The 14,282-nt window shown below is 28.7% G+C and overlaps 1 protein-coding gene across 2 annotated transcripts in view; it reads left to right on the forward strand.

The window, feature by feature from the left end:
- Nucleotides 1-13,552, forward strand: part of LOC113509767 (organic cation transporter protein-like) — a 55,693-nt gene extending 42,141 nt beyond the window's left edge. For both annotated transcript variants that reach the window (XM_026893180.3, XM_031910746.2), the window contains exons 2-7: nt 6,378-6,562; nt 7,234-7,574; nt 8,350-8,670; nt 8,923-9,553; nt 10,008-10,135; nt 10,724-13,552. In XM_026893180.3, coding sequence (XP_026748981.2) covers nt 6,378-6,562; nt 7,234-7,574; nt 8,350-8,670; nt 8,923-9,553; nt 10,008-10,135; nt 10,724-10,790 — 1,673 coding nt within the window. In that variant the 3' untranslated portion in view covers nt 10,791-13,552. The remainder of the gene's footprint in view (nt 1-6,377; nt 6,563-7,233; nt 7,575-8,349; nt 8,671-8,922; nt 9,554-10,007; nt 10,136-10,723) is intronic.
- The last annotated feature ends 730 nt before the right edge of the window (nt 13,553-14,282 follow it).

The raw sequence follows: 14,282 nt of genomic DNA on the forward strand, positions 1-14,282 counted from the left end.
CATTGGTAAAATACGGTGCAAGCAGATTTTATATATATAAAGCCACCTTCTGTTATTTCTGTGTCTCTTAATTTGATTATTATTATCGCTCCTAATCAAGTATACGATACGACATAGAGCAAACAAAACTTAACTAGTATCGTTATTATTACAATGGATAAATAAAAGTATAAACTCTATCACATGTAATAGTGTGAAATAAGTTATACTACAACTAATATTCAGTCTATAAAAAAGATTCTGATAAAATTTTGATTATATATTTATGGATATCTAAAATGTAAACAAATTAACAGTACATTTATTTATTTATATTTTAGATTATTGTTATCAATTATGTATATATTTACTTTTGACAATATTTATACTGTGTCTAGTGAAGTTACGGATAATACAGGGTGATAAGTACAACAACACTAGTGAATAACCAGAACAGTGACCGAGCTGTAGGTAGGATCATGTCAAATCACTCTCATTGAGCACATTCGCTTCCGGAGACGGCCCCTATCGCAAATGCGTCGCCCTGACTCGCACAGGGTTATCAGGGTATTACGTGCTAACAATAAATAGAATTAATAAACAAGTATTAAAAAGGCTTCATTTTATCAATCGACGTCAACTAGAAATAAATATACGTCTATATATACTAACTTTTACCCGCTACTTCGTACGCGTGGATTTTGAAAGTTTAACTTCTTTAGAGATTGAATTTACAAATTTCCTTTATTGTTGTTTACCCATGCTATATAAGGAACCCATGCTATATAAGGAACCCATCTATAAAATATCAAGAGTCTAGATTCAGCAGTTTGGGTTGTACTTTGATATATGACTCAGTCAGTCAATCGGCATCCTTTTTTATATGTACATACGTCTTTACCGTTAATTTTAATTACAAGATATTTATTAGGACACCTCCATAATTCGATTACTCGGTTAAAAAACTCCTGTGTTAGACCCATATTAAATTTGCCTAGATGAAAGTCGATTATTATGCGGAAAAAGAATATTTCAATCAATAAAATATAGCTCAATAAACCATAAATACTTACCTGACACAGGTCTAAGCTCGAATTAATATAATATATGTAATAAAAACAATATTTAGGGCATGGAACATACGTAGCCTCACGAGTTTAATTTCACTGAGGTTGATGCCCTACGATAAGCGTCAATGCGATATTAGGCGATAACTCTGCGTCAATCAAAATTGTCAGGTAATAATGTTTAACAATAATATCTAAAAAAAAAACAAACAATAGCAAAAGAAATAGTCATAATTGTTTTATAACTAGCTGTTTATCGTTACTTTGTCCACGTAAACCTGAATTTAGGTTAAAATCTACTCGTACACCAAATTTTATTCAAATCCGTTCAACTGTTTAAGCATGATTGAGTAACAAACATTCCAGTATCTTATAAATTTTCGCATTTATTAAATTATAAATATTAGCATTATTAATAGGCATATATTTTTTGTTACACTCGACAACTTATTTATACGAGTACAGGTACAATTTAGTAACCCTAATGTCAACGGTAGATACAATTTTATATACGTGTAATTTTATCTTTATTGGATAGAATACAAGAAAATTATTTTCGTATATTTTTCCTATGAAAAATAATTGAGTAAGAACCCTCAAACTTGTATCTTAGATTCTAATTATATATTAGAACTATTGTGGTCTTACACAGTAGACACCTACTTAATATAATAGTAGTTTTTTAGTTCGAAGTGTTTTTTTTTTATTATTATAAATACTACACTAATCAATACCTGCCTGGTCCTAAAGCTAGGATACCCTATGTTATGATAAATCAGGCAGCAAACATTTGGGAGCAGAAATGCACAGGACAGAGAAATTTTACTTCTTTTATATTAAAATAGTGGATTACGGTTACTATATCACTAACACATTGTAGTCCTCGACAAATACTATGAGCGATACAATATAATATGTAACAAATAGTGTTTATCAATGTACTTACCTTTACGACATTATACCGTCACCGAGACATCTGCTTTCTTATCTTTTAAGTGGGTATAAAATAAAATGTAACATTATATTATCCTTTAAGAAAACATAAAATGTTTATTGAGACAGTAAATTTGTTATGTTGAACTTGTCCAAGTTCAAGATCAAAATTTATTTGGAATACATAATATAATATCTACAGTATGGATAATGAATGATATGCAATGCATTTACATATACAGTAAAATGTATAATATATAATAACAAGAATGATTTAAGTGCGTAGAGAAGAAAACATAATGATTAATAATAGTTACTTATAAGAGTAGTGTAATTTTAGTTGGACATGCTCACGTGTTCGGACTCCGGATGTTGCATTATAAATTACGCTCCTCGGTAGACCGCCTTGACAGTCCTACGTAGATAGATACCGTAAAACTCAATTTAACAGGTCACTAACTGGGGTTATGACACCTCTAATGCTGCGATGAATGGAGTGGAAAATTCGTCAATTGCAATATTTTTTTCATGTACTTTATCAGGAAACAAAAAAACGAACTCATCAAGCGATCGATGTACTTAATTGATTAGTTTTTTATAAAGTGCATTTGATTAAACAATTGAATACCTTCTTGATGTCCGCAACTTACAGTTTCTTGGACCGACATTGTAGTTAAAAACGTTTTTGTATTGTATAAAACAAAAATAAATTACCGGGACATTGATTTGTAATACTTGCACGTTTTCATGAAATAAGTTCATATAATTTTATATATAAATTTATATTATAGACTATTAAAATTCAATGTTGTAATTATTCTTGAGAAATACTTAGATTAGAAATAGAAAGCAGGTCATTGTCAAATAGATAAGAAATGAACAAAAGAGAAAGAGTTTATGTAGGTAGGTATACAGTGTAAGACAATTTTTTAAAATCTATTTTGTATACGTCTTATTAATTTATATTTATTAAGAAATATGCAATATATTTGAGGATAGATATACCTACAACACGTGTGGGTATAATTTTTCCTAAGAATTTTAAAACAATAATTTAGATTGGTTTATTTCTGTATGAATATTAAATGTCAAAGTAAAAAAAAGATAATTTTGATATTTGATAGTACAAAAAAATCCAATTGCTGATATATTATATATTAGAATAATTATTAAATTTAAAATTTTTAAATTCTATTAATAATACTTAATAGCTTGTTGATAGAAAACATGAGTGAAATATAATTTATGTAATGTTTTATGACATATCATATGGAATGTAATTGTTTAATTTTATTCCTTTCTCGCCTTCATATATGTATATTATTTATTATTATTACAAAAATCGTTTGCTTTTTATTTATCTATATTGTGTGTTAGAGATAAAATATTACTGGAGTTTTGATTTTACTTAACTTACAGTCGTTTTTAAAGCACAGAATATTTAAAATATATTATCTATACATAAATATATCGTATGATATTGAAAGTAGTGGCAATTAATCTCACATAATTACGTCGAGGCTAATAGCCGCCTTCATAGTACCGACCTGAGTGTTGCATACGAAGCAATTGTTCGGGTTATATTAAACCAACCATGCAAATCGCGATCACTGTAATCGATATGCCCTCCAGCCTTGGCCCCAAATGCAGCCCGCTTGTTCGCAAGATGAAGAATTATGTCGAGACAGATGATGCTCTCTATTTATTTGTAAAACTACGCCGTTCACATATTATGGACGTGAGACCCACAATAAGTTGTCAATAAGCTTATAATAAACAAAGCCGTATATTATGAAGAGTTGTAGTAATAAGAAGAGAGCAGATTTCATAATTTGCAATTTGAAACAAAGTTATGATTTTGTTACAAGTTAAATAATTTTATCCAAATTACATACACTCTAGATGTCTTGCCATATATCTAATAGTCTATATGTTCAGTACTAAACTGCTGTTTTTAGCCTTTTGGACCTCATCTTCATCCATTATTAGGCCATATTGTATAGCTTAGTATAGTTATCAAATGTTTTCAATAACAAGAGGCCCAAATAACCAACAGTTTGTTATTGTGTAGTAATCCATATATCTATCTACACTCGTTGACTAAATTATGTACTTACATTACAATGGCAGCAGATTATATTCAATCATTTTTAACACACTTTATACGTCATTGAACGCTTTTATATTTATCTTAGCACGGTATAACGTCATACGGTTTTGTCGTTGTCATGCCGTGATACGGTAAATAAAAAAGTGCCAATTTATGATTGTATTATCTCAATTTGAAAAGTAACTGTATTTTATATGAATATATTTATTATTTAATTTTTCTTCTGTACATGTTAATAAAATAAAACATAACTATATAGGAGTATTTAAAATGGTAAAATTGAAAAAAATTAATGTTCAAATTAGATGATGCAAATAGAATGCGATGATTCATAGTAGACAAATAAAAGAATGTTCAACAGTGATTACGTAGGTCATTATCGCTGCAATGAAGATCATTGTCAAGGCGCCGTGGCGGGCGCACATGTTGTTAGTTAATAAATTGTTAAGCGCCCAACGGTCGCGAAATACTCGTGGGCACGTGGCACACGCAGCTAGCTACCGTAACAAATTAATTGATTAAATCAAGGAATCAAAATCGACCGAAGGTTCGACGAAAAAAGTTAAACCACTGTTAAAATTTAAAAGGGTATATGCCATGTCATATAAAGATATCAAGGACATGGCCTGAAAAGAGCTAGTTGGAGAAGATTCCTTGAAGTACTTGCCCCAATAAGAGTAAAATCTTCATTTCAGCGATAAAACAAAGGCTTTTTCCTAGGTTAAATATTGTTAAAGACATTGGTTTCAATTTAAGAAAATGAATATCAAGTCGGAGATCGACGAAGATCAAAATTAAAGTTGTAGACAAAAACCTACCTGTAAATAGGTTCTCATGATCTTTTTTCTATACGATCATAAAAATAAATAGTGTGGATTTAATCACTAGATATATATATTTGTAATTTCAAAGACTCAAAAGAACAGAACTCCATTTTATTAATATTTATGAGACACTGGATAGTAAGAGTATGTCACTATTTCTTTTTTTTTGACAACTTCGAAAAATCTAAATAACTGAACAAATTAATAGAGAATTAAGAGAAGGGGCATATTCTCTTTAATTTCTAAGGATCATATCACAACCTGTGGTACTATGGTATATATTTGATTCTAGATTCGATTACTTCTTTTATCATTTTATATAGAACAAACACAATTTTTTTTTTTAGTTTTGGATAAATAAATCCCAGAAAAGTTATTCGTATACAGATATGTTCCATTATCTCTAATTCTTCAATATAACATTAAATAAGTTAGATACATTGTCTTATACTCGACTAAAATATAAATATATCCTTCTAAAGTAACACATATTACATGTATATTAAGGTAATTCCGTAAAACAATCTGCGTTTCGTATTACAAAATTAACTGAATCTGATTGGCAGGTGTCAAATTATAATTTGTCACATGGATATGGAAAATTATAATTTAACCGAATACATAATATACCTATACACTTGGTACATACATTTGTTAGGAATTAAATTACAGTTATAGAATTACGAAACTGTTTTTGTTTTGAATTACAACGAATAGGTAATACGAGATTTCATGTAGATATTAAAACTAAATAATAATTTATTGGTCTTCACATTACGAGTAATTTAAATACATTTGGGATTCCGATTTTTAATAAAGGCAGCAAAATTAATGCATTCCTTTGTTGAAAAGGATCTATATAAAAGAATATTTTCCTTCTGCACTTAAGATTAAGTATGTGTTATTATTGTGAGGTACGGTAAACTTTTTGCCATTTTGCAATGTAAAATGACGAATGAGTCCGTGAACTTAAAATGCTAACAAGTTTTTTACTTAGATTAATAAGGGTTTTTTAAACCGTTATTAATAGATTACACGCTAATAAACTAATATATTATGACATATGTATTAACTACCGAAAATTATTGTTAGATTACTACTTTTCAATATTTTGTAACATGAAAATGCTAATACATATGCCGTATTTTATAATGTAATTATTTGTATTAATTGTACTGTATTTATAAAGTGTATAGTCCTATTCAGTAATACTTAATCTTATTCTATTCTTATTATTTTTGCTTCTTATGATATTTCTGTAAACTTAAATTTTGTTGATATTATCACACTCTAAATGAAATTAGTAATAAATTGAATCATTCAATTAATTGATTTATTCTATACATCAACAAACACTTTTATGTTTGGATTAATTAAACGTTTGTTTACCTTCTTATGGAAATAGATATAATTGAATATAATTTAATCATACAACTTTACATTTTTCTCTTGTTTTTATTTCAGTTATACCCAGTCAAACATCGAGCAGAGAAAAATCTCGACCACCACAAACAGTATCAGAAGACGAGCAGACCGACGTTGTGAGTTCGGTTATTGGCCATTATGGACGTTGGCAACTTCTCATCACATTCCTGTTAGCACTGTTCTCGTTTCCCTGTACCTTCCACATCTACCTCCCAACATTTACTGTAAGTAAATTAGTTTTCATTTTACTTTACATAAATAAACTCTTTATGAAGTGTTTATATCTATAAATAAAAAATAATAAATAAATATTATTCTTATTGTAATTTAATTTAAAACAGTGTAAAAGCAGAAAAACTGCTCTTTTATCTAAGATCGAGTTTTAATAAAGTTTGCATAAACATTTTGTCAACTGATGTCATTAAACTTAACACTTTATTTACGCATGGTTTCACTAATTCGCCGTTTAGGAATTTAGAATAACAAAAAATGCGCAATACAATCTCACTATGATGAAAAAGTAAATTATATACACCAATTGGGAAAATAAATTCCTTCTAAAATTAATATACTATAATAACAATAAAACCTTAAATAACAAACAGAGGGTAATTGTATCTAAGTTAGAGCGCATTAATGAACAAATTCATAAATGAATTCTATTACAAGTTTTAAAACGTGTGTACGTTTAACAAAATAATGATGTTGTCCAAATTTAGAGCCTTAGAATATCTTTGTGTCTTAATGTAGCAGAGACACAATGAGGTTGAGAATAAAAGATGAATAACCTACAGACGACATTTACAGCGTAGTCGTTGACATGCTTATAAATTTTGAGAATAAAAATATAATATTCAAGTTTTTAAATAATAATACCTATGTTTCGTTTTTCTAGGCAAAAACAACACAGTTCTGGTGTCGAAGGCCCGAAAACTTGTCAGATCTGCCAGTCGATATATGGATAAAATACAGTCAGCCGAAAGACGCATGTAGTGTGCGTGTTATTTCACCAAATATCACCTCAGCCTATATTTTAAGTAATCCAAATTATACAAATCCTTCTGAAGAGATAATCAAATGCGACGCTTGGGAATTCAATAGATCTGAAGTGGGCGACACAATAATCTCAGAATGGAACTTGGTGTGCGACAGAGCTTATCTCACAAGTTTAGCAGAAGTATTCTTCTTGGTTGGTGTTGGCATTGGAGGAGTTGTGGGTGGATGGATCTCAGATAGGTATACAATAAATATAATATTTGTACTTAAAAATATTTGTGCGACAAAATGAGATATCATCATTACAAATTAGCATGTAAATAAATCATATCGAAGTCATCACACCTTTTAATGGATTTTTCTTATTTTTCGTTTATACGTGTTAGATGTCAAAACATTAACGTGTTAATCTTAAGTGTCGTTTCTTTTAAATATATTATATCCACTTGCATTTCATAGGTTGAGTACTGAAGTTTTGTTTTATCCAGTATATTAAAGTAGTAGTTATCCAAATATATTGAAGATTTAAATAAATAGCATTAACTCAATAGTTTGGCCTTGAAATCGTTAAATCAAATTATAATTCATATGAAAATTCAAGTGATTTACTTTTGCCGCATTAAAATGTCATTTGCTTGCCTAACTAATCTGTTTGTTATAATTAAAATTACAACGAATCCAACATTAAAAGAGAGGGTAAGGCGACCGCAAGGTCTCAGACAGATTTAAAATTTGTCATGGTATTCATTACAGTTTAGTATTAATAAGAGATCAAAAAATTTTCGTGACTATATTTATACTTAATTTATATAGCTTACATAAGCTTTACATAATAATAATACGGCCCTTATGTATCTATTTATGAAAATAGTAGATATACTTAGTTACCGCGTAAAAATATATACAAAGTTCGTAAAACTTAATTTATTATATCCAATATTTTTTTTAAATTATTGGATAAGTAAATAAATCTGTTCTTTAATAACTAAAATTATTTTTATTTCTTTTTTTTTAGATTCGGTCGCAAACGAATACTTATGGGCATGGCAGTAACACAGAGCGTACTGGCTATCCTTGCTCTATTGGTTCGTTCCTTCGTTCAATATATTATTGTGAGACTGGTGATGGGACTCGTCTCAGTGTCTGTGGTTTATGCAGCATTTGTGTTATCTGTGGAAATCGTGGGTGGAAAATGGGTGACGATTGCTGGAGTATGCAACTTCTTTCCACTACCACTAGCGTACATCATTGTATCGCTAGTATCACTAGTATTACCAAACTGGCGTGATTTAACATTGTCACTGTCGATACCTGGTTGTGCGCTTCTTGTCTTATGGTAATTATTATAATCGAATCAAAATTTGATTATTTTTTTTTAACTCAAAGAAAACGTTTTATATTTAGACAAGTGTTGCTTTCTTATGTGTCAGAAAATAAAGTAAAATTGTAAGAAAATATGTTTGTGTTAATTTAGATTTTTTTACATTCGCTTACATATAAAGTGCGTTAACGAAAGCTGAGTTCCATATATTTATAAAACAAGTCTTGTCATGTTAATAAAAATCATATGTTATGTACATATTTTCAGGTTCATATTACCAGAGTCACCGAGATGGCTACTAAGTATGGGAAGAACACAAGAAGCAAAAGCTATATTGATAAAAGCAGCAAAATTCAATAAACTTGAAATACCAGCAGATTTGGATAAAATGCTTATGGTTCATAAACCTGAGATGCAAGATCAGGAGCCAAGTGTACTATTATTATTTAAAGGCTATTTACGGAAGAGAACCGTTTGTTTATTTGTGGCATGGTTTGCGATGACAATTGCTTACTATGGCTTATTGTTGAATATCGGCAATTTTAATTTGGGAAACTTACACGTTACGTCTATAATATTGGCCGTGGTCGAGATTCCAGCCATAGCCATGAGTATCCCTATTCTTCTGAAGGCTGGTAGACGTATTCCCATATTTATCAGTATGGTAGTGTGTGGTCTAGCGTGCGTTGCAAGCGAGCTGTTTTCGACGTTTATCAAAACTGAATGGGTTGTGATCGTATGTCTCACTATTGGCAAGTTTGCGATCGGTTCTACCAATATGATGCTTCCAATATTCACTGCCGAGCTTTATCCCACTATGATAAGGAATCTTGGTGTTGGTGCAAGTCAAATAGCTGCTGGACTGGCATTAATTGGCATTCCGTACTTATGGAAATTAGTAAGTATTATTATTATATTATTCATTCACTTCCATATAGGAAATGCGTAAAATAGTAAAATTAAAATCATTGCTAATTTCCTAAAAAGAAACGTTTTAATCTCAGCTGTTGATATTGGTTTTTTAGCTTTTTATTTTTTTAATTATTTAATAGATAAATAAATGAAAAATGGTATCTGTTCTTTTTCCTGGTTTCTATAATCCAAATTGAATCCAGTTTTTTTAGTTTTTTAAATAGATAAAGCCGTATAGAATATATAAATATATGTGTTAGTACAGTGAAAGTACCATAGAATGCTTTTAGATCTCCAAAGATATCTCTTTGTGACGAATAACATATATTAAAGTTCTTTAACTTTAACTTGTAGCATAATGTTCAAAAAACAATATCTCCAAAGCAACCTAAGATAATTCCAATGACGTACTCGTACTTAATCAAATTATAATTTTACAGACGGTACTCAACGACCATCTGCCAATGGTAACAATCGCTGCTTTGAGCGTGGTTGGTGGTGCTATTGTTTTAGCTCTACCTGATACTTCGAGGTCCAAAGTATCCGAGTCACATACTGACAACGTAACGTAAGTGTCTGATACTAATTTTATTGCGTTACTCTATTCACACGTACCACTATACCACTGATATTAAAAATATTAGAACACTATTATATACAGTGTTGTATCATTTTTAATATTCTAGAACCTTTTAATGTTTTAAGGTTTTCCACTATTGATAAAAGTCACTGCTGGTATTACGATGCGACTTCTTAATGACCCTTCATTATACCTATTAATTTTATATGATATTTTAACAGTGGAATAAAATTTTTTCCTCAAAAAATGTAACACGACCTTACGACCACGACGACAGCGATTAAGGGAATCTTGAAATATTAATATTAAGTATATATACTTTCATTATTAATGTTTATTACTATATACTCGTACTTAGAATGCAGTTATAAAAAAGATACACAGCAGAGTGGTTATAGATTTAGATTTTTATTTGAACTATACCTACTTGTGGCAATATGAAAAATTTTCAGGAAATCTACTTACCTACGGTGGTACATATTTTTCTTGCAAAATTATGTATGATATTCTACTAGACATCATCGCCATCTATACTTTTATTTAAGAATTACTTCTGAACTATGTTTCTCTTCACAGGCCTACGTTTGACAGTTCGTCGCCGTGCAATGGTACATTCACCATATCCGACGACAGAGGGCGCTAATAAATACAAACAAATGTTTAATTTTTAATGTGTACATGATATTGTGAAAAACATTTTAATAAACACAGTGAGATAATTATTTTAACGAATTTAATAAATAGTAAGATATTAATTAAGTAAACGTGTAAAATATTTGTTACAAGTTTCAGTTGTAATTTTAGTACCTGTATATTTTTAGGATTACCATGGAAAAACATATAATATAGAGTCTTGTAGGTCTATCTGATTACGTAACGTAATCTCGTCTTACATGTTTTTTTTCGGAAGCACAAAGGGCAACCCATACCCTCTCATTTTCATAAAAATACTTATCATAATATATGTCACAAATAGTACAGTCTTATTACAAAAAGTGGTTGTCGTAACATATGCGCAAACAAAAATTATGTATTAATTATAATTTTAATAACATAGTTATACGTTATGAATAAAAAAAATTATAAATCGATCAATCTTTATTGCATAGATTTATAGTTACCTACATACATATACAACAATGAAAATGTTACCACCTAAGTCACTTAATTATTTTAGAAGTTCGTTTTGCTTTGTAAATCCTGTAATGCTTATTATAAAAATAATGTGTGCGGCTGGATCGTTATCACAAACTTTATAATATCAAACTATTTATAATGTATTAAACGTGTAAAATTAAGATTGTCTTAATATAAGTATATTTTCGATAACTTAGATATAGTATGACTTAGATGCACATAGCATAAAATATAAAAATGCGTTTGTAATTAATTATACCTACTATTACAATTATAAATTTGTGGCACAGTTAGAAACGTTATTCATTAAAGATGTATTTAAATGTACCTAATACTATTTTATAAGTTATAGTAAATAAGATATCTGATATAATTTTAAGTATTACATGAAATGCATAATTGCATTTAATAACTTTACAACACGTCAATTTTAATTCCAAGCTCTATGTTATCAAAACCGTATATTTAAAAAAATCTATTTGGATTATGAAATATAAATTCATCCATTGTCGGTAAACTTACAAATTCAAACAGACTGTACCCAATAATAACATTATAAATAAATAAGTACCCTCCTATGTTTAATTAAAATAAGATCTAAAATGTAGTAAATGTAAAGTGTTTATTCTGACGAGATATTGCTTATTTATATTATTTATTTATTTATATTTCATTGTACACATTAATAATACATAAAGAAATATAGCAGTGGAAAGCAAATATACAAAAATAAACTTGTTCCAGCAAATCCAAAGCGGAGAGAAGCAGCAATATTAAAAGTTATGTATAAACTTAAATTTATACATAACCAGTTATATCAATACTTAGCCACATAAGTTATTCAAAATTAGAAATATCCTTAAAATTATTTACTATAGCGCTGAGGTTATAGTAATTCAATTTACTTGTACATATTATTAATTTTTAGAAGTTTTATTATAATTTAATATCAGTATTTAAATACTATCTTAAATATCTTAGTATTATCTTAAATAATCTTATATGCCATTAGTTGCCAGGCCCATGTTTAATTCTGAAACAAATGTTATAATTTTTAAAAATAACTTGTCTGTAGATATGATTAAAATTGTAAACTTGTTGAATTGTTCTATGCTAGCCGTCAATCTCTCTTGGTCATACTTTTGAATAAAGGCTAATTAGTCTTATTTTTATACAGTAATATTTTATAGTGTCCACCTACTTGAAAAGAAAATATTACACCTTATATGTACCTGGCTTTTTTACAATAAATTATTTTTGTTATTAATGCATAATTTCATCGAAAATAAATTTAACACAAAATTACGATTTAAAATATCACAATTTATTTCGTGGATAGAACATCAGGTTTCTTTTATTTATAATATTAAAAAACTGCTCTAAGTAATCATAGTATACCAAATTTGTACGTTCAAAATTAACTAACAAATTGGTCGCGCAAACTGATCACATGAGTTATAATCAATTATCAAACATAGTATGACTTCATGTAATGATTAACGAGATGTGATCATCATATCTATTCTCCGATTAAGTAGATATCCTTACTAATATTATGAACATGAAAGTGTGTTTGTTTGTTACCTCTTGGCATTTTAACGGCTTCGTCATTCGTTATAAAATTTGGTATACCCGTACTATTTGGGATGGAGAAGAATAGAGAATACTGTTTTCAACCAATATAATCCAATTACTCGAACAAATTCGCAAGTAAAGACTTTATAATAAGATATACAATCTTCGATCTTTTTAATATATAAAATATAAGGCTCTGCGGTTACCTGCTAATGAAGAATATATTATTATTATTATTCAAAAACGACCCAATAATTAAAAAAAAAAACCTATGCATTCTTTGTCATTCTTCATCTTCATGTTTTCATATTTGGTCATTAAAATTTTTAATAATGTGTAATTAATGCTTAAAAATTATCTGTCTCTATACCTAGAGGCATAAAAATTTTTTCCACTTAACAATGTCTTATAATACTAATTAGAATTCAAATGGATTACTATATAATTGTATTTCATATAAGATTAGATAAACAAGTGTTCTGAAATAAGTGAAATTAATAAGATGTATATTATTTAGGCTTCGTACTTAGTACTTATATGGATGTAAAATAAAACCGAAAATATATAGTATAAAAAAAAAATTACTCACATTATACTTAATACATTAAAGCTGTTATCAATTGCCTAATGAATTAATCACAATTTTAGCTATGTTCAATTATAAACCAAAAATGATTAAATGGTTCTTTTTTATTTGTTGTTTAATTTCTTTAAGATCAAAAAATTAACTTGGCATGTTATTATTAAGCAGTCAACATAAAGAAACATGCATATTTTCTGACTTAACATTGAGAAAATACATTTCCTATATAGAATATATAGGAAAATACAACTTCAGCAGGAGATGTTAACAATTTGGAATTGACCGAGAAATTTAATATTATATATAACACACAAGTGTTTCTGCTACCCAAAATAATGACTACGTACTTCAAAGGTAACAAAATTATTAAAGGTCTACATGAAATTAAATTCAGATTATTTCATTAAAGTACTATTCTATGGGCCATCATTTAATTTTAATTAAATAATGGATATTTTTTATTTAAATCTATTATTCGTTTAATTTATATTAGTCCACACAATATATTCAATTTTAGACATAGAATTAAAGGAAGGATAACTCAGAATTACTTCTATTGTATAACATACACACAAAAATAAATAATATTTATAATAACATACACGTAAACTAATAACTGCTTCCTTACGTAGTTATTTTTCCTTAGAATAAGAGGCACTTAACTCCATCCTTTCCTGTGGGTGTCGTAAAAGGCGACTAAGGAAAGTTATTGATCGAGGAATTGGCGGCAGCGTCCCTTTTAAAACTTCACCAAAGTCTAACAAGGGTTGCCAATCCGCCTGCCAAGCGTGGCAACTACTACCCGTCAATATCTATATAGAGGCTTTTATACAGCAGTGA

The sequence above is a fragment of the Galleria mellonella genome, unplaced genomic scaffold, assembly GCF_026898425.1.
Source record: "Galleria mellonella isolate WM207_F2 unplaced genomic scaffold, CSIRO_AGI_GalMel_v1 utg57, whole genome shotgun sequence".
NCBI lineage: Eukaryota > Metazoa > Arthropoda > Insecta > Lepidoptera > Pyralidae > Galleria > Galleria mellonella.